The following is a 21,412-nucleotide window of genomic DNA, read 5'->3' as shown; positions in this document are numbered from 1 at the left end:
AGGTGGTAAAACTATTGTATAGAAAAGGGGGATGATTAATATGGAATGCAGTTTCATAGTTTATTCCGATAGAGAAAGGAAGAGGGTATAAGAGAGGAGTCTCACAGGCGACCGCATATGTTGGTAATGTTCTTTCTTAAGCTGGAGGCACAGGTGTTCATTTTATTCTTTTCCTTTAAACTGTATACATACATAGTGTTTACTTTTGTATCTAGGCTCTACTTTCCCACAATAAAGTTGTTTAAAAAAAAAAGGGTAGTAAATGTTCAGTCTTTGACAACTGTGTGCTAAACTAGGTTTCACTGCCTTTAGTCATTTAATCCCCATCAGAACAGTAGGTACCTAAACTCAGATTTTCTGACACAAGCCCTCTATGCTCTTTCCATGATCACAGTAAACTACTAATGCTATCCCAAACTTCACTGTAAGACAGTCCCGATCTATACACTGTTTTTGGAAAATCCACCTGTAAATTGATGGCTTGAAACTTAGGAGTGTCTAATTGTTTTCCTCCCTGGGAGAGGTTCTGACTACAGAAGCTATTAACATAAGGGCATTTTGAGGCTGCAGTACAACCGAAATGTCATTTCTAAATTAATTAAACAAAAAAAATCTTTCTTTAATAAAAATGAAAAGAAATGAAAAGCACTTCAACCTCCCTAGCATTTCAATATTTAACGACCTCTTAAGCTATATTTTTCTTGCTGCAATCTAAGTATTTTCTTCCACATATACTGGGCTGAGTTTATATAAGTAAACTGTAATTCTGACTACTGCTAAAAAGACTTCCCAAATAACTATTAGGAAAGCAGTGTCTTCCCAACCTTTTTCCTATTATGACAGATATAAAAAATAATGCTAGCACAGCACACTGGAGTAAATGGAGGAGGCTACCAGAGAAGGAAACGAAGCTGGGGGCTCTGGTTGGTCTAAAGGCTAAAGGGATCAATACCTGGGGAAATCTGTAATCCACAGGTGGTATGCTAGTTGGGGATCTCTGAAGTAGAGTACCATTTAAGGTTTACTCCTTTTCTAGTATTTGTAATTAACTCAGAGTTTATTTCATTGGCAGTGTCCTCCACTGCAACATTGAAAAGTTACAGAATAAGAATTAATAGAGAATGAAAGTAACACTGAAAATTAGGACTTCAATGTATCCATGGCTTGTTTTATAAGCTAGCACTGTTTCTATTCTTAGGGATTCTCTGTTGACAGAAATCTACTCAAGTAATCTATGATGGGTCAAGCATTCTTTGGGTCCAAAAAGATATCAGAATCTTGGAATACCAACTAACAACACGTATGCCTAGAAGCCTGCAGTGTTCAACAGCAAATACGCAAAGCCTTCTGTTGGCTTTTTTTTTTTTAAGACCTTCAGAGCAGCTTATTAATCAGAAGACAGGCTTCTTAGACATTGTCACACGTGTGATCCTGGCCGTAGACCAAACTGTTCCCATACCCTGAGAAGTCTGCTTCTGGTTCGAAATTATGAATCCAAATAAATTACTTAAAAAAATTTTTAAATCTATGTTTCCACAGAAAGAAGCAGCAATGGAAACCTAAAATGAAATATGATTTATGACAATCTAAGGTGACAATGCTTAGGAAAAGCTTGGTGAAGTCCAAGGCAGACAGATATCCCTAATTTATGCAAGCCAATTCTTACGCCTTCAAAATGCATGCTTCAATTTACCACTGACGCGTATCATTCCAAACACCAAGGGAATCCGCCCAAGTCAAATTATTGGCACTCATCTTTTGACATACATAGGATCAGATTTTCAAGTTTATGCCAAATAATTTTACAGATAAAAGTTTTCCATGTCACTGAATGAGTAGATTGAGCTAAGGCTATCTCTTGATAGCTCATTTGATGAGAACTATCCCCCACCCTCAATGAAGATTATCATGAGAGTGGGGAAAGTACTTGTACACTCTCTTCCCCTAGTAGATTACATCAGGCAAACAGTGTCACTGTGTATTGAAAATAATACAGAGCCCCTCCCACACGATACCTGCAGATTCAACCTGCTTAGCTACCAGTTCAATCCACAATATTTTTACCAGCTTTACCTTGGACCTCAAAGTTTTAAATTATCATTGCATTATAGTCAGTGAGCAGTTGTCTACAATGGTCTAACCAAAAGGGCACTGAGAAAGGCTGGCAAATCTTTCAGAGCGCAGGAACATGGCATATGGTCCCAAAGTGGGATTAAGTTTTATATCAAACCAAAGATCTATAGAAAGTACTTATGCCTTTTCCTTTATGTGGCTTCAAACCTTGAGCCAACTGTAGAAACTAGATTTGATTTTGTGTATTTTATCAGCATTTCTGAGGAGGCTTCATAAATTAAAAAGTAAGAAGCTCCTTAGCACCATGAATTAACAGAACTGTTTCAAGATAAATGATAAGAGGCATGAAGATGTTCTACCCATAGGAATTCATCCCTAAGAAAATTCAATATAAGATTATGTCCTCCATAATAGCAAAACATTAGAAAGAGCCTAAAACATAAATTAGATACACAATGGAATGTGATGCAGGCATTATGATTAAAAGATTATTTAGAAACATGTAAAAATAAGTATGAGAAATGAAACAAAAAAGGTGAATGCAAAATGGGAGTATAATCAACTACATGTGCCTGTAGAAGATAATGGATAAAAATGAATGTGTAATAGCTAAAACATGGAAGCAACTCAAGTGTCCATCAATGGATGAATTGGATAAGCAAAATGCGGCATATATACATATATATACACACATACATACCATGGAATATTACTCAGCCTTAAGAAGGATGCTACAACACAGATGAACCTTGAGGCCATTCTGCTAACTGAAATAAGTCAGTGACAAAAAGACAAATACTGTATGTATGATTCCATTTATATGAGATACTTAGAGTAGCCAAAATCAGAGAGACAGAAAGTAGAATGGTGGTTGCCAGGGGCTGGGGGAGGGGCAATGAAGACTTGTTTAATGGATATAGAGATTCAGTTTTATAAAGATGAAAATGCATATGGAGATGGATGGTTGTGATGGCTGCACAATAGTATGAATGTTCTTAATACCACTGCACTACACACTTGAACATAGTTAAGATGGTAAAGTTTATGTTATGTATATTTTATCACAAAAAAATTGGGAAAAAAACCAAATGTGTTAAAGTAGTATAAGGTTATATGACTTTTCAATCTTAGAAAAAAAAGAACAGCAATAATGAAACTGCTGAAAGTAGTCTGAGTGAATTCTGTCAAAATAACACATGGAACATGTGTGTGAAAAATGACAGTGTGCTAGCCAGGCAGTCAGTATATAGAATGATGACGTGGGACAACCTCAAATAGAATAGGCAAAAGCTCTGCTTTAAAGACCAAAGAATTCACAACTTCAAACAAATCACCATAGCTGTGGGCTGCGGGAAAACAATACATGAAACACACTCTCTGGTCTTGAACCGATTTTGGGCAGATTGTAAATCTAACGCAAAGTCAAAAAAAGTACTACTGTCTGGAAATAGTAGCTATAGATGCAAACAGTACAACTGACATGACACACAGGCAGAGAGGGAAAGGACCACATTAAGAGAATCAGCCTAGATGCTGGCAACCAGAAGCACTTACTGATTTACGTATTTAATTGGGATCCTAAAACAGCAGACCAATTAACCTAAAACTTCAAAAGGTATGGGAATTTTTAGCACTTTCTGAAACTACTACTATTATAAAAATATCTTCAGTTCTGCTTTAGATCTTTTTTTTTTTAAACTTCTTGGAAAACTTAAAAAAATTAAATCTTAATACTAACAGAGAAAATTATTGTTAAAATAATCCAGTAACTTCTGAGAAATTTACTGGCAACTCTATGGAGAAAATGTGCTAGCTACCACTGTTTTTAGATAACCCTAGCTGCTTCTCATTTTTATTACACATTCCACAAATGATTTAATTTTTCTTTTTTGGGGGGCGGCACAGTAAAAGTTTCAGCTTATTACCGTACAAGGCCCTTATAGTCAACCTGTTAACTGGAAGATTTAAGGAAGGAATGGACACCTAAGTTTTAAAATTCAAGCTATGTATTAGCTGTGTACAAGTTATGATAGTGCACTGCAAACTGGTTTCCTCCCCATCACCAAAACATGAAGCAAACTGCAAATTCTTTTTAGCTTATTTTAGTTTTCCATTTAATGCTCTCCTCTACACTGAACTCAAAATTTTAAACATCTGGTTATTTTAAAAGTTCTGACCAAAAAACAGTTTTGCGACTATATTTCAAATAATGGATACACTGGCAATAAATGGAAATAAGAGATATAGCCAAAAGTAAATAGTGAACAGGTTTTGAGATGTCTGAAAATTAAAATGTTTGAAACCGGGATGCGTAGCAAAATGAATGCCCAACTGATTCAAAACATTTTATTTCTAAATAAAGAATGAATAACACAATAGCCACAGATACAGGTCATTAATGTCTCTGTGTTTAAGCTTCCCATTGGGTCACTGAATAGAGAAACGGAGATGGAATAAAGATGGGGAAAAAGGAAGTACAAAGGATAAAGATCAGATACCAGAATCAAACAGAACTACAGCTGTGAAGCGTGGAGGAAAGAGTAAGTAGAGCGAGGAGGAGCTGCGACCCCACCTCTCGCCTCCGTGCGCGTGGGAGTCAAGAAAGACTCCTCTTGCAGGGTGAGACAGCAAGGAGTCCTTCCTTCTTCTCTGCCTTCCATGTCTCCTTCAAAAGACTAAGAATCCCACAGCTCTGGGTGTTTCCGACAAGATCTGCCCAGACACTGACAGTCTCACCACTAGTACAGCTTTAAGAGGTCAGTATTTATCTCATTATATCCTTTATCTCTATTTAATTCTGTCATCACAAGAAGTCCACAACTTCCAAATCATCCCTTCTCCTAAAAATATGCTGAATATTCCCATTCCCACCCTTCCCCAAAAAGAACATTTCTACACCTTAGTCCATCATAATCAGTCATTAATAGTTATTAACAAAATCCTCTTTATTCATTCCCTTGCTAATTTGAGTCTCACTGAAACCTGGTTCTTCTCTGAGGACACTGTTTCTCCTGCAGCTCTTCTAGGTGGTGAATTTTTTTCTCCCACAGTCTGTCCATCTTGCTACTCACTGCCAACTCCAGTCCACTGGCTGGTCTTCCTCCTAAAGTCCCCAACTTTTAGTAACATGTTATCAGACTACACCACCTACTCCCCCGTTACTGCAGAGATCTAATGACTATAGTCACACCCCTCACTTCTTGAACAGCTAAGCTTTGGCTCACTGCCACTCTCTCCAATTCTAGCCCTGTCATAATTCTTGGTGATTCCAATGTCCACACAGATGACTGTTCCAACACCCTGTGCCTCACAGTTCACTGACTATTATTCCATACTCCCTGTAATCTCAGAAACTCCCCCCATAACTAGAACTGTCATTACCCAAACTGCAAACACACCATAATCTTAATTTCAAGTATCCTACTCCTCAACCACTAGCTCCAATCCTTCCATTTTATTCTCTCTAGTACCCCAAGGCTAACAATTCTTTTGTCTCACAGGGACCTACAGTCCATCAATCCTCTGACCTTTCCCCCATCCGTCACCCCAATATACCCTCATTTCCCTCCTAACCCAACATAGATACTACGGTCCATCATTACAATCGCCCCCTCCCCACCTCATCCCTACTCTCAGCTGGTGACTTTACTTCCCATTTCACTAGAAAAATATAAGCAAATAGAAGTGTACCACAAGCTCCCACCACCATTTCTACTTATTACTCTCTGTGACCATATTCCTTCCCTTCTCTCCTGTTACAATGGATGAAATGTCCATGCACATCTACCAAAGGCCAATTCCTCCACTCGAGTAAAAACATTCCAACTCCTTTTGCCTACTTTAGAATGTAGTTCTCTGCATCATTTTTTCCTGTCTGTGGATCACTCCCAGAAGTAATATAGCATGCTGTTATTTCCCTCTCATATTAAAGAAAAATGCTCTCTTGATCTCACTTTCCCTTCCAGTTTCTAGAGGGAGTTCTACTAGCATAAGTTAGAATGCTAACTAACAAATGTAGAAGAAATGACAGAAACAGAAAATCAATATTTTGCAACTAACAATATAATAACTGATTCAAGCAAGGATCTATAAATCTATAAAAATCTATAACATCACCAAGTAAAATGTTGGGGAACAGGATATTCACACACTGCACAAATTACCTATCAGTTACAAAAGAAAAAGTGGAGCTTTATGATGGAAAAATCAGTAGGACACCACCTTAACTGAGTGAGCAAAGTTAACAGCACAAAAAATGGGACAAACTGACATTATGTGCCTCCTGATGTGAAGCAATGGGAAGTATACAACATCATTCATGGAAAATTCTTGCCAAAAACTTTTCAGCTGAACTGTGAGGAAACAATCAGACAAATCCATATTGTGGGTATTCTATAAGTCAACTACTGTAGACACTTTAAAACTGACTGATCCTGGATTAGGAAAAAACACTGTAAAGAATATTACTGGAATGAGTGAGAAATTTGACTACTATTTTAAAGATATTAAATTCCCTTAGTGTGATAATAGTGTCATGCTTATGTAGAAGAATGTCTTTGTGTTTGGAAGTTACATGTCGAAGTATTTTTTTAAGGATGAAGTGTGATGATGCCTGCAACTTCCTAATCGTCAAATATTTTAGAAAAAGGAGTTGTCTCTCCTAACTGTCTCCAATTCCACACTCCTCATTCTCTCCTAACCCCATTAAGCTCATCCTCCCCATTCTACCAAAACTCTTCAATGGTCTCTACATTGCTAAATCCCATGGTTTTTCTTAGTCTGTATTTTACTGACCCATCTTCTCAATGAAATGCATTCTTCACTTGGGCACCTGGATACCCCACAACCCTGAATTTCCTCCTTTGCTTCAGGTAGCTTCTTCCCAGCTGCCTCTGGATGGTCTCTGCTCAACTCTCCTCAACCTCTAAATGCTGGAGTACTCCAAGTGATCAATTTTTGAACCTCTTTTCTTTTCTACCTACAATCACTCCGTTGGTGTTCTTTACTTACAGAGATCTGTACAATGAAGATTCTCAAATTTATATCTCCGGTCTTGACCTCTTCCCTGAACTTTAAACTGGATATCCAACTATCTCCTTGGCATGTCTATTTCAATATATAATAGGCACCTTACATGTGACGAAGAGAATTTCTGAAGTTCCCCTGAAAACCTGTCCAACCCACCATCTTTATTATCTCAGGATTATTACAATATCCTCTTGACTGATCTCCCCAATTTTGTCCCTCCCTGCCACTTTAATCTACTCTCAAGTAGAGCAGCCAGATTGGTCCTGTTAAAAATAAGTCAGCTCCTCTTTTTATTGTATCTATGGGATGATGGATGCTAACTAAACTTATGGCAGTAATCATTTTACAATATATGTAAGTCAAACTATTATGCTGTACACCTTAATCGTATACAGTAACATATGTCAATTATATGTCAATAAAACTGGAAAAATACCAAGTCAGATCTCATTGCTCCTCAGCTTAAATACTCCAATGGTTTCTCATCTCACTCAGAGATGTTCAAGCCCTTAAAATGGTCTGCAAGACCCTCATGATCTGGCCCCATTAACTCTCTGACATCATCCATTATTCTCTCCTTCACTCACTCACTGTGGTCACACTGTTCTCTGTGCTGCTCCTCAAACACACTAGATAAGCCACAGCTTCAAGGCCACTCACTTGCTATCCCCTCTGCTCGCACAATCTCCTCTGCATGGCTCACCCCCGACCTCCACTTCCTTTAGTCTCTGCTCAAATATCTTTCTTACTAAAGACTTATCTGTCTCCCCTTAACCAGAAATATAAGCTTTATGAGGTCAAGGATTTGTATGTTTTGCTCACATGGTGTCTAGAATGGTTCTTGGCATATGCTCAATATTTGAAGGAAAGTTCAGGCACTGCAGGATGATGAGTAGAAAAAAGACCAGACATCCTTTTCACCTGTGTCTATTAATCAGGAGATAACTAAGAAAAAGAGGACTTTTATCATATCTAATTTCCTTTAAGATTATAGACAAAGAAACATGTCATTATCTGTTCACATGCTGGATGAAATTTCAAAGATTAAAATACACGGCTTGCAGTATCTACAACAAAAAATTATTATCACATAAATTATTAGGGGAGGTTATTTAATATATGAGATAAAACTCATTATGTTTTATTTATATGTATATTACAAATTCCCTAATGAAGCACATTCATCGATAAAGTCTCAATATGCTAATTACATGTGTTACTTTCTCTACTCAGCAAAATGAGTCAGGCAGGATACTTTATTAGCAGCACATTGAGACGGGCAATGTTACTCCACATCAAAACAATGAATTACAACGTTCCTTAAAAATCTTAAAATGCAACATTTTTAATCATTTATAATCTCAATTAATAACGCTGTATTATCACACCTCCATGAGAAACTAAAACATCAAGAGAAAGAGTAGTTCACTCCAGTTGTTACACCCATGTACCTGTTATCTGCCTCCCTTAACACTTACCCTCGAAGAATTGAACTCCTAATGTTACTACACTGTATAATCCAACGTGAAAAGATAGGAAGTTTAAACAGTCTAAACTAAAATTTCTTTCAAGCCACGCCAAGTGCAGCAACTGTTAGTGATTATTAAGAGTACTTATTTTTCTGCAGTTTAATATTTTGGAAATTCAAGCCACAGAATAACTGATGCATGATATACTATAATCTCATACTGACCCTCTGTGGTTTACTGAAGTATAACATCAAAAAAGTCCTGCGGTTCAGGGTAATTGTTACTGGGAACATACATTTCTTAAGACACAAATTCAACAAAATACACGTGTGACATGAATAGTACTGTGTAGCTTACAAAGTACTTTATAATATCTCAAATTAAGCAAGAAAGGTATTATTAGTCCCACTTTCCAAATAAGTAAACTGAGATCCTGAAAGAGTAGTTCATTTTTCTCACTTAACATGTCTAGTATGTAAAAGACCCTTTACATCTACATACACAAAGAAAACGTACGCACGCACTTGTGTGCACGTCCATACCAAAGATTCACAGGGTAATAATACCCCATACGGGGCCTTCAAAAATACTATGGTAAAAGACTTTAAAAAATGCATTATATAGCAAAATATCAACTTTCCTTCATTCATCTAAGAGTAAAAATTACATAGCGAATGTTGATGATAATTCCATGAAACTGGCACTTTCATCATTGCTGAAGGCATTAAAAACCGGTACAACCCTTTTGGAAAGCAATTTGGCAGTAATCTCAAGACACAAAAAGTGTCCGTGTCCTTTCCTAGTAATTCCATTTCTGGGAAGCTAGCCTACGAAAATAATTTAAAATATGGAAAAAGCTATAGATTATTTATAACATTCTAGATGTTTGACATCTGAGATTTTAAATTTGAGGCTTGGACACTGGTAGTTTTAACAGCTTGTGAGAGAACCACAGGTTGATCCATAGCATATGTAAAGCGGCCATGTGAGTGAGGAAGTCATGTTACTAACTGATGAGTGAGCCTGACTGCCAGCATTAGCTTCTCCTTGTGGTCTCTACAAGTTCTCACATGCACAGACGTTTCTAAAATGGGGTGGGTGGGTGGGAATAAGCATCTTTGTTAAAAAATTGTTTTTATAAGTAAAAGGCCCTAAAATAGCAAGCCTATTACTTGGCTGGTGATAAAAGTGAAGAGATCTAAGGAAATACTGATATTTGTGGGTTTGGGAATGGTAACAGCCTTAGATCAAATTTCTTTTCAATGCCATGGGCCTATTGTAATGAAAGATCAGAAACATGACTAAATATTCAACAATAGAAAAATGATAAATTAAACCACAATCTACCTAATCACTCAGTGGCTGAATAAGGGTAATGGAATTACAGATGCTAATTTTTCATTTTACATTTTCAAAATATTTTATATGACATTAATATCACATCCACAAATAGCAAAGTCAAGATAAAAATGTACTGCTAAATATAAAAGGGAACAGTTGCTAATTCATCACATGAGATCACCATTACCCTGATACCAAAAGCTAATTAAGGACATTTCAAGAAACGAAAACTATAGACAAATATTCCTCATTAACACAGGTTCAAAAATCTTTTATGAAACATTACTGAGTCCAGGAATATAAAAAAAGTACAATGAACCATGACTAAGTGAGGTTTATCCTAGGAAAACTGTACTGCTTAAATCTTCCTATGTATCACTTTTTGGTATTTGCACTATATAACTGTACTAATAAAGACAAAGGTTAGATGTGGCCCACTCAATATAGCTCTAAAATATTTAATATAAAACTCTGCAATCAACTTTATTTTAAATCTTCTTTCTCAAATAGTCACCTGAATACCTCAATTTAAAATGTTCATTTACAATATCTGCATTCAATAAGCTCATTCTAAGATTAGAATTAAGCTACAATTACAACATACTTGACTAAAAGACAAAATTCAACATTTCTTGGAATCATAAATCCAAGGACCTCATATAAAAAAATTTCTTCACACATCTCTGAGTGGTATGGTTGTATTGCCTTATTGTGAGACTTACTGACAAAGGACACTCAACTCCTTAAAGCAGCCTCTGTGCTCTTCTGATGAACAATCCTAATGATATAGAGAATTCCTCTTTACCTTACACTGAAATCTACTTTCCTTCAACTTTTATCCACTGGTAAAAGCACTGACTTCTGAGGTAGTATGTGAGATTAAGTCTCTGTTTACATACTCAGCCTCCAAGTACTTGAAAATTACTATTAAGTCACTTTTTAGACTTTTCCTCTCCAGGCTAAATTAATTGAGTTCTCTCAACCACTGTTCATAGGATAACACTACTAAACTTCATTTTTTCTTACCACCACTTCCTGCAAAAGCCAAACATTTAAAACAAATGGGTTATAACATAGCACCATGTTCCTATAGAAATAGGCAGAAGATATGTGTATATCCTAATAAATTTACTGTAAGAGTCAATCAATCCTCAAATATCAAAATATCCTAGTTTCCACCCCCTCAAATAAAAACAACCTAACAGATATTTTACTCTCAGTGCAAAAACATACTAGTGTAAGAAACAGAAGTAACTGAATATAGAACAGTTAATGCAATGGTGCTATAAGTAGTATTTTTTCATCTAGAGACGAATTGAGGCTAAAAGAATTGAATCCTTGTCAAAAATTATACCTACCTTTAAAAGATATACATATATGTAAAAAGCAGTAATTTGCAAAAAAACCCCACATTATTTGCAAAGGTACATGCTGATTTGCCCAGGGTGGTTAAGAAAAAATGCATATGCTAGAAAACAACCCTCCTTTATCCTAGCTTTTTCTTTGTTTAGCTTTGACATGGTTTTAATGTTATTGTACTAGTATTGGGTTATTGAACTCTTCAAGGCAGTTATAAAAACCACTTACGATGCTATACTTCTTTGTTCAAAAATACTCAAACATTGCACAACTGAGATGGAAAACTATGTATTACGTATTTTGTGTTAGTGAAACCTCACTAATTAAAGTCTAGTAGCAGTTACTGGAGAAAAGTCCACTTATTAATAACATATTTTGAAAAAAAGTTTAATGACTTTAGAATACATGGTGCCTGGATTCAAATTTCTATAACCTGAGAATACTGGAATCAAACCTAGGAAAGGTCTACTTTTATAAATGGATAATTTGTAGTTAGTGAATTAAAGAGAGAAAGAATAAGCCACAGGAGTAGAAAACGCTGGTGCTAAAGTGAATTAAATCATGAATGCAGATATCATGTTATCTTCCTCACCAAAACACTCCTTGAAAATGTGATTTTTTAAAGTTTATGTTTCCAAAGAGTTGATCTTCGTTTCTTTTATATCCAACATCCCCAAACGAAGGAAAACAAGTGAACATTTAGTTAGTATCTAATTCTTACCTGGAACCCACTTAATTTCCATTTCCATATCATTTTCTTTGCCTTTCTTTTCTTTTTCTTGAATAACTTGCAAGAGCTGCCTATATTTAGCAATTTGTTCTTCATCATCCTTCTGGCTTCTTTTTGTTTTCCCACCTTCTTCTACACTGACTCCATCATCACCTAACAAAAAAATCAATTTCATTTAATACACAGAAACAATTTACTTCTAACTTCAGTGTTTAATCTCAGTCACTGCAGCACCCTTCTAAACATGTCAGATACACTATAACAATAGAATATCAAAATCAGACTTAAATTTCTTAATACAAAATGAGTTAAATGACTTAGGTCTTGTTTATGATAAAAATCAGTTGCAATATAAGTTAGCATGGTCACAATATTACACATGGGAATCTCTTTTTATTAAAATTCATATTTCAAAATAATCCTGTAGTCATGTAACATCCTTAGACTTTTCCGCCCTGCAAGCAAGATAGCAGGGATGGCACTTTTTTCCTCTTTATGTCTCCCACCATCCAACAGTGTGGCTTTAAAATGTATGGTCAATAAAAGGAGCCTGAATAGTGTTGAGATGCATCTGATAAATGGATTTAGCCATTCATGCTGATGATACAGATAAAGGAAGTTGCCTGTAATCCAAAACAAAGAATAATGAGTCCTTTCCATTTGATAGTGAGCAAGCATGCTTACTCTCAGGATCTCATTAATACATTAAGAATAAAAATGAATAAATTAGAAGTTTGTGCAATTAATTTCCTCATGTGGAAAATATTCACGTTTACATTTTCTAATTTCATAAAAATAATTATAATACAACGGAACAGTATAAAATTCATGGGCAAAAAATACGAAAGAAAACTAATACGTGAAAAGTTTGTTTGCTCTATATTTCCACTGTAATTCTCCAAGTCAAAAACATAAATTAAGAACCTGGGTTTTAATGCAAAACATACTTACTGAATTGACTAAATGTCCCCAGTATAGGAAAATTTAGAAGTAGCATACAGAAGACCCTCCCTTCTATGAGCTACGGCTAACTGGTCACTAAATATGTCTGACATTATTAAGCATTCAGCTGTGAAACATCAATGTTAACAGACTGTCCTTACATTTTCAAAAAGGTGATGTGAAAAAAATTGGTTAAGTAAATGTTTTTATAGTTTTTTTCTCTAAATGAATAAAAAATAGTCCACGACATTCTTTCCATCCTATCACACTTTTACATTTTCACTCAAACAGCTGAAATTCATTTTTTTCCTGTTTGTGCTTTGTGCCACAATAATAATGTTGGATGGAATTCTGTCATGTATCCCGTAATTCAATGGATAAAACATCAGGAACACATTAACAAAATGGCAATGTATTTCTTTCTATTAAATGCTTACTTCTGAAAATATAATTAGAAGCAAGCTCCTTCCAGGTTGAAATTTTAGTGGTAAGTCTCTGATGGCCTACTTTAAATTGATTTTTTTCCAGTACTAAAATTTTACTTTCTGAATCTCTAAAATGTGGGTTAACTCATGGAAGTCTGTTTTTTCCCAATTCAAGGACAAAACTTTGTGAAAGCCTTAATAATATAAAAGGAGAAAAAAATTAACTGTAAATGTAAGAAACCCTGGTATAATCTCTTATAAACTACAACAGGAACATATAGTAACTCTAAGGCATTCAAATATACTAAATGTATCTATCAGAGGTACTAAACTATAGATTAAAATGACTTTGCAATCAATTAAAATACTGAAGAAAAATAAAAATGCATGCTTTAAAAAAGTTAATTAGTATATTTCAAACAAAAAGCCATTAATCCTTAAAGTTTTAGAAGTAAAGACATATGACATGAGGTAGTATGCTAAGACTTTACATACATTATCTCAATTTTTCCAACTATGAGCAGGTACTATTATGATCCTCATTTCATACCTTTGGAAAGAAAAGGCTTGAGGGCTAAGAAAACCTAACCTAAGTAACTTCACTATGTGGTGAAGTCAGGAATTGAATCAGCAAAGCCCAAGACCTTAACAAGAATATATTGACAAATTAATGGTTATCTTCCCATAATATGTACTGCCCTAATGTATTCAATAATGTCATTTCAAAATCTAGTTAAGTTCTCCCAAAGCAAACAAAGAAAACCTATTTGAAAAACTTGTATTCAATCCTCTTAAGAATACACGGAATGATCTTTTTTCCTTTATCTTAGAACTGCTACTAAAGAAAAACTATCCAGAATTTTCAGAAAAGTGTTAAATGACCATATAGGTATATAAATAAAAGAAAATATAGATAAATTAGTGTATCTATGGGGGTAAAAAATGAAAAGGCTATTTGAGAAAGACTCAGCTGTTCTGTATACTCTAAAAATAACATGGTCACTCAACTGTTTGGAATGCCAAAGAAATTAACAAGCAACAGCCATCAAGGTCTTAAATATGAAGGCTTTTGTGTCCATATAACTACCACTGCAAATCATATACTTTTTCAAAGACTATTAGATACCTAAGAAATTATGTGGTTTTATTAATATGAGATTTCTGAACAAAGAAACTGGAATGATTAAACATGATTCTCCATTCAATGCGTAAACAGTGTTCAAGAGTAATACTTTATGAAAAACTTAGATCAGTGAAGCAATATCTTCAACAGCCTAAAATCATAGGATCTTAAGAAAGTTAAGGTTTAATGGTCCTATGATAATACTAAAGAAGCATTTTAGGATTTATTTAATTTCACATTTATAAAATTGTAAATTATAAAAACAATATATATGCAAAAGAAAAACCAAAAGGACAGGTATGAAAAATGTCAGGCTATAAATAAAAGTAAGAATATTCACTCCTGCTAATTTAAAATACCTTATGTTTAACTTTTATGGTTCTTCATTTGCTGTCAGCACATAATTCTATCTTACTTATAATTGTGCATGGTTGAGAATTCATCTAATAAACAAAAATGAAAGTGTGAAGATATCTGGGAGAGAGTATCAACCAAAAACTAATAAGAAATTACAATCAAGCAACCAAATTTCCAAACAGAGCCAGATCCAATATAAGGGAAAAGGGGTTTTTTGGCCCTATTTTAAAAAAATGAGCTATTTTAAGCAAACAACATATATAATTTAAAAATACACCATCGATCATTTTAATCGTCAAAAAAATTTTTAGATAAAGATATAGACAATCTGAGAACTTCTGCTTCCATTAATGGGAAGCTAGGTACACTTCAGACCAACCATTTTACTGAGGACATCAAGCTGGATGAAGTGTTTAAAAAAATCTTTTTAAAAGATTCAGAGGGATTTAAAAAAGAAAAAAAGAAAACTTCAAAGAACTGACAAATTAGTGAAGAATTACCAAGTCAAAATCAAGAAGATGGTGATCAGAGAGATGACCCCAGTGTTCAAGACCTATTTGCCCTGAGTGCATGTACTGATCTACCAACGAAACAGCTGTGAGACTAACCTACAGTTCTGGCAGCCTGGCAGGCTAAGAAGACAAAAGTTAAAGAACCAGCTAGTACCCCCACATTTGGGTCCCACAGTAGGGACCCAAAAGGATATACTCCAGGGCAAGGGTCAACCAGAAGTAAACTAGCTCTCACACAGACCTGCATTGTCCACTAGGTCCAGGGAACCTCAAGTCTTAAAATTTGGAGTGATGTGGTTCCAGAATGACCAGAGTAAATGAAAGTCCTCTCTGATGAGACACTCTCACCTCAAATATCAAACCGGCACAAAAAGTTAACCAGGCATACAAGTGAACAGGAGAAGTATCTTGTAAAGTAACAGAAATCAACTCCAAAAGATTTGAATACTGAAATTATCAGACATACACTACAAAAACATGTTTCCTCTGTTTACAGAAATAAAAGAAGGCACTGAAAATAACTGCAATGAGTAAAAAACGTTAAAAAGTTGATATTGCTGACCTGAAAAATAGTCAAACTGGACTTTTACAAGTAAAAAAATATAATAATCAAAATTAACTCAATGAACAGTCCATCAGCAGATTCAACACTGCTGAAAAGAGAATTAGTGGACTGGAAGATAGCTAAGAAAAAATATTCAGAAAGCAACACAGAAATACAATAGATAAAAAATACAGGAGAGAAACAACATGGAAGTTACAGTGAAACGATCTAACATATATTTAATTGGAGTCCCAGAGGAGAGGGGAGAAGAAACACCTGAACAGATAATGGCTGAGAATATTCCAAAACTGATTGAAAGATACCACGCCACAAATGCAAGAAACCCAACCAACCCCAAGCACAATAAATTAAAAAAATCTACTCTTAGTTCATATTAAAACTGCAGAAAAACAAAAAGGAAGAGAAAACTTTAAAAGCAGTCAATGAATAAAATCCAGGCAACCTTCAAAAGACTGAAAAAAGTAGACCGACGGCTGACTTCTCAAAAACAACAATGAAGCCAGAAGCCAGCAGGATATTATCCTCAATGTGGAGACAGGAGGACTGTCCACCTAGAATTTTTTTACCAGTGAAGATATCTTCACAAATAAGGCAAAAAAGGAAATTTTTAGAGTAAACTAAAATTCAAGAGCTTGACACCAGTAGATACTACTGGAAATTATCAAAGATATACTTAGGGCAGAAGGAAAATGATCCCAGACAGAAGTATGAGATTTAGAAAAGAATAAGGAGCAAAAGTAGTATGGAAAATGTGGGTAAATTTAAACAAAAGAGTAATATTAATGTCCTATGGGACTTAAGAATTACAATATACAGAATAGCATGAAAGTTGTTTTAAGATTCCTTGTATTCTCTAGGAGGATCAAAATATTAATTAGCATTAAACTTTAATAAGGACACAAGTCATGATTTCTAGGATAATCACTAAATGGACAGAAAGAGTCTACTTTGTAAACTAATTGAGCAGAAAAATGGAATGTAAAAAATAATCCAAAAGAAGTTCTTAGTTTAAAAAGGGGGGGTAATAAAGCATTTTACTAGTTTAAGTGATTGCATTACTACAACAATCATGACTAGTCTAAAAGGCCAGACTTTTTTGTGAGGTCAGGGTTTCAAAGAGTTTTTGGTTAAAGAAATTCAGGCTAAGAAAATACCTTTAAACAAAAAATTTCAATTACTATCTAAAGGTGTATATAATACTGTGTATGTGAGCTTGCTTCACAGACAGTTTGAAGATTAGTTTGATATTCCCTTTTAAGCTACTGTCAAACTTATTTCCATTAGTAAGTCTAGTTTAGGTATCCAAATGCTTACAAATGTAGAACACCAAAAGATGAACAGTACCTTGTAGCTCCTCTTCTATCTCTTCTTCGTCTTCACTAGAGGAAGCTAAGTAGGCTTGAAAATCCATGTCCAAAAGCTCTTCCTTTTTAAACTTCCTGTTGAGTGTTATAATTCTTTCATGATCTGTCTCATCCCAAGTGATCTCCACCTTTCACCAATGAATAAGAAAAAAAACAACAAATAAAATAAAAATGGAAATGTCAGCAACCCAAACTTGTTAAAGAATACAAATCGTTAATTTGTATGTTTAACAGTAAACTAAAAAAGTTAAGACGTGCTAAAACAAATAATAAATAACATGCTTAATGAAAAGTTTTCTACCTGTGGAAAGGGAACCATTTCAATTAACCTGTGCCTTCATCCTCCTAACTCTTTACTATATGCAAGGTACTCTATTATTTGGAGTAAAAATTCATCAGTGTATGGACTGATTGTGGTGAAAAGAAACAAGAAAATGCACTAGTGAAAAAAGTAACATTATTATGAATGAGTCAAGACATGTTTTTCACCTGGAGTTCTAGGCATTTCAGGAGGTCTACAAACTGTCTGAAATTTGCTGATAAAGCTTTCAACACCACCTCAGTGTGGTCCATTTTCCAAAAGAGATTAAGAGCCACTGATGAAAAAGGCATCTATTTGTTGGAAGTACAGTAAACCTCCACAATACAGGAATTCATCTATAACATCATTGGCCTTGTGACTGGCTCCTGTCTTCTATGTGGCCCCCATTCTCAGAGTCCAGTTAGAGGTTTAATCTTCATCACAGGGCAGGTCCCACATCCTTGCTGTTTTTCCCCCTCAGGCTAATCTTTCCAGTTCAGGAAAACAAAATGGGCACCAAGAGATCCAATCCTTAAAACAGTTGCCATTGTCAGAGAAATTCCAGCTAGTCACCATTCAGAATTATTCTTATTCTGATAATTAAGACTGAGCTGATAATCACAAAACCACTGATGGAACTGGAACAGATGTGGATGATACAGCCAGACCATAGGAACTCCAGACTGGCTGGCTGGATAGGCTTGCCCATTTTTCAGTCTTGAAAATAACATGATCCTACATTTTATGTGACTGAATCTTTTAGACTTCACTTATTGCATACTGGTGGGGTTTCCCTGTACTCAGTAACTAATTAAGGCCACACAGTACCCACAGGCTGCAGGTGACAGATACAGCAGCTCTCTTTCTGCCACCAGCCTATCCTCAGAAGAGCACAGTGGCTTGTTACAAAAAAGGCAATGAGAAGCCTGTATGGCTGCTGCAGAGTCCAGCTGTGGATAGAAGGTATACGGAGTAGAAGAGCAGAGAAACTAGGCAGCTAAGTAACAAACTAATTCAATAAAAATCTTTTGGCTGTTCATTATTAAGCATTAATGTGACATCTAGTAGTCCTGAATTATTCTACTTCAATTGTTTTTAGAATTTTGGATCATATCTGCAGAAAAAATGTGTTTTTATTTTAAATTTCCACTGGTTTTAACTGTGATTTGAAGTAATCTGTTACCTCCTTACCCCTACTCCCTAGGATATTAATAACTAACATATTACTTATTAAAGAATCTAGTTAAGTAACACTCTATGGGAAAGATAGAAGAGAAAAAAGAACATTTGCAGGTAATTGACTCAGGCTTAAAGGCATAACAAAAATTTGAAAATAGGTTCCAACACATGTGGGAGATAAAAATGCAAATACACCTGTGTTTGATTTCTATTTGTACTTATGCTTTAAAATTTTGAATCCTTTCCATTTCTAAAGATGCTGTAAGTAAATAACTCTTTTCTTAAAAAAATTGAGTCCAGCTATATATTTTCTAAAGTTGAGAAATACCGTTGATGTTCCCATTGCAGCAGATGTGAAATATCTTGGCTTATATGCTGTTAAATCCACTTCTGAGGCTACATCCTTGGGCTCATCATCAAAAGTAATATCATCTGGTATAAACCTAAGAAACAAAGAAAAAAATAAATTTATTTAAACATATGCTGCAGTGATAAACAACCAGAGTTTAGATTCTCTTCTAATTAGGTATAGTGTATACATACACACCATATAAGAGATTCTACAGAACACACATGTAGATGAAGCAAACAATGTTAGAAATAACCTTGGCACAAAATTTCTGAAATTCCTAAGCTATAAATCTGTAATTCCACCAAATTTGAGTGAAGTCTGTGTAGGCAGAAACCCTGCGTTAGGAGTCAGTTAATATGAGTCAGGTGTAAACACACATGGGTCCCTCATGTTTCAAAAAGACCTAGATTCCTGATAGCTCAGTCATTGGCTTGCTATATGATATTCTGAAGATCAAATACAATTATTAATGGGTAAGTGCTCTGAATATAAAGTATCATACATATGAGGTGTCACTGAAAATAAGGAAAAGCTTAAGGTTGATGCTTCAAGACAAAAAATCTTAAAAATTTTATAATTCTTTTCACAAATAAATAGCTGTTAAATGTAAATCAGTCACTGTAATTGTTTGACAATTCTTAGGCATCAGGCTAAGGAGTGGGAGGAAAAAAGCAAAGAGAAATGATTCATGGTTATTATATTTAGGTTTTATCATTTATATAGGAGATTTTATTTCCACACATGAAAAAGCACCTGCTGTATATTGCATCAAAAATGATTTTTGAGGGGAGGAATGAATAATTAAGGTTCATTAGGTCTACATCAGTGGTCCCCAACATTTTTGGCACCAGGGACCGGTTTTGTGGAAGACAATTTTTCCACGGATGGGGGGTGAGGGTGGGGTGTTAGGCTTAGGGCAGTAACGCAAGCGATAGGGAGCAATGGGGAGCAGCAGATGAAGCTTCGCTTGCTCGCCTGCCGCTCACCTCCTACTGTGCAGCCTGGCTCCTAACAGGCTGTGGACCAGTACCAGCCTGCAGCCCAGGGATTGGGAACCCCTGCCCTAGATAACAGGATGGCAGCAGAAAATTCAATTTTCTTTTATAAAATTATATATGACAAAATAAAACAGGGAATATAAGTTTTTCCATGGTCATTGATCTTATTTTCTAGGTACTGCCAGAGTTTATTCTAATACTGCATAAAAATGTCCCAAAAAGGAAACAGAAAGAATAAAATGATCCTGAAAAGAACATGAGAACGTGAACTCATGATCCGCAGAGTTTGACATTCTAACAAATGTTTGGTAACTACTATTTATACATCCAAAACAAGTACCTCCTTCTGAAACTTAACAGAAAAGAGAAGGAAATGTCTTGTTTGATGAGATATGCCCTTCTTGCTATATACTTAAGCATGCTAAACTCTTACCCTAAATTATCAATACAAAAAATTTTACTTGTGGGCTTCCCTGGTGGCGCAGTGGTTGAGAGTCCCCCTGCCAATGCAGGGGACACGGGTTTGTGCCCCGGTCCGGGAGGATCCCACATGCCGCAGAGCGGCTGGGCCCGTGAGCCATGGCCACTGAGCCTGCGCGTCCGGAGCCCGTGCTCCACAACGGGAGAGGCCACAACAGTGATAGGCCCGCATACGGCAAAAAAAAAAAAAAAAAAAATTTTTCCTTGTATTCTTCTACAAGTTGGAATGCTTTTGAAGTGTGAAAGCCACAGTGATTATCAACTGATGCATTTTTTTTCCATAAAATATTTCATTTTGAGAACAAAGCCGCTAACAAACCTGGATACAAACAAGTGATTTCTATTGAAAATGTCACAGTAAAATGGTTCACTGGGTTCAAAGAACTAGGCTAATGATAAAATGGTACAGTAGTTCGGCTTCCCGGTTTCCTTAGAACAGACATTCCCAAACACCTAAGGTTTTTCAGCTTGGGCCAGTGAAGCCTGAGTACGTGGTGGAAATAATGCCCAAGTCTGAAGATAAAGCCAGCAACACCATTCACTGAGCAGCATTGCCCAAAAGAACTTTCTGTGATGATGGTAAAGTTCTGTATTTGTTCTGTCCAACATGTGGTCATTAAGTACTTGAAATGTGCCTAGTGTGACTAAGCAAATGAGTTTAAGCTTTTTTAAATTTTTAATTAAATAAATGTAAATAAGCCAGATATGACTACTGACTACTGTATTGGATGGCACAGATCAAGAGATACTAGTTTATTACAAGTAAATTCCTTTGCCTCCACCTCAATGCTTTTTAAAAAGTTACTTCACCCTG

The 21,412-nt window shown here is 35.4% G+C and overlaps 1 protein-coding gene across 1 annotated transcript in view; it reads right to left on the bottom strand.

The window, feature by feature from the left end:
• Positions 1 to 21,412, bottom strand: part of ESF1 (ESF1 nucleolar pre-rRNA processing protein homolog) — a 58,583-nt gene that overhangs the window by 25,461 nt on the left and 11,710 nt on the right. The window contains exons 7-9 of the mRNA XM_082857560.1: positions 19,097 to 19,211; positions 17,269 to 17,416; positions 11,992 to 12,153 (exon numbers count right to left, since the gene is read on the bottom strand). Coding sequence (XP_082713686.1) covers positions 11,992 to 12,153; positions 17,269 to 17,416; positions 19,097 to 19,211 — 425 coding nt within the window. The remainder of the gene's footprint in view (positions 1 to 11,991; positions 12,154 to 17,268; positions 17,417 to 19,096; positions 19,212 to 21,412) is intronic.

The sequence above is a fragment of the Leucopleurus acutus genome (assembly GCF_964270905.1).
Source record: "Leucopleurus acutus genome assembly, chromosome: 16".
Taxonomy (NCBI): Eukaryota; Metazoa; Chordata; class Mammalia; order Artiodactyla; family Delphinidae; genus Leucopleurus; species Leucopleurus acutus.
Note: the sequence above shows the minus strand (reverse complement) of the source record. Positions and strands in the feature narration are given on the sequence as shown.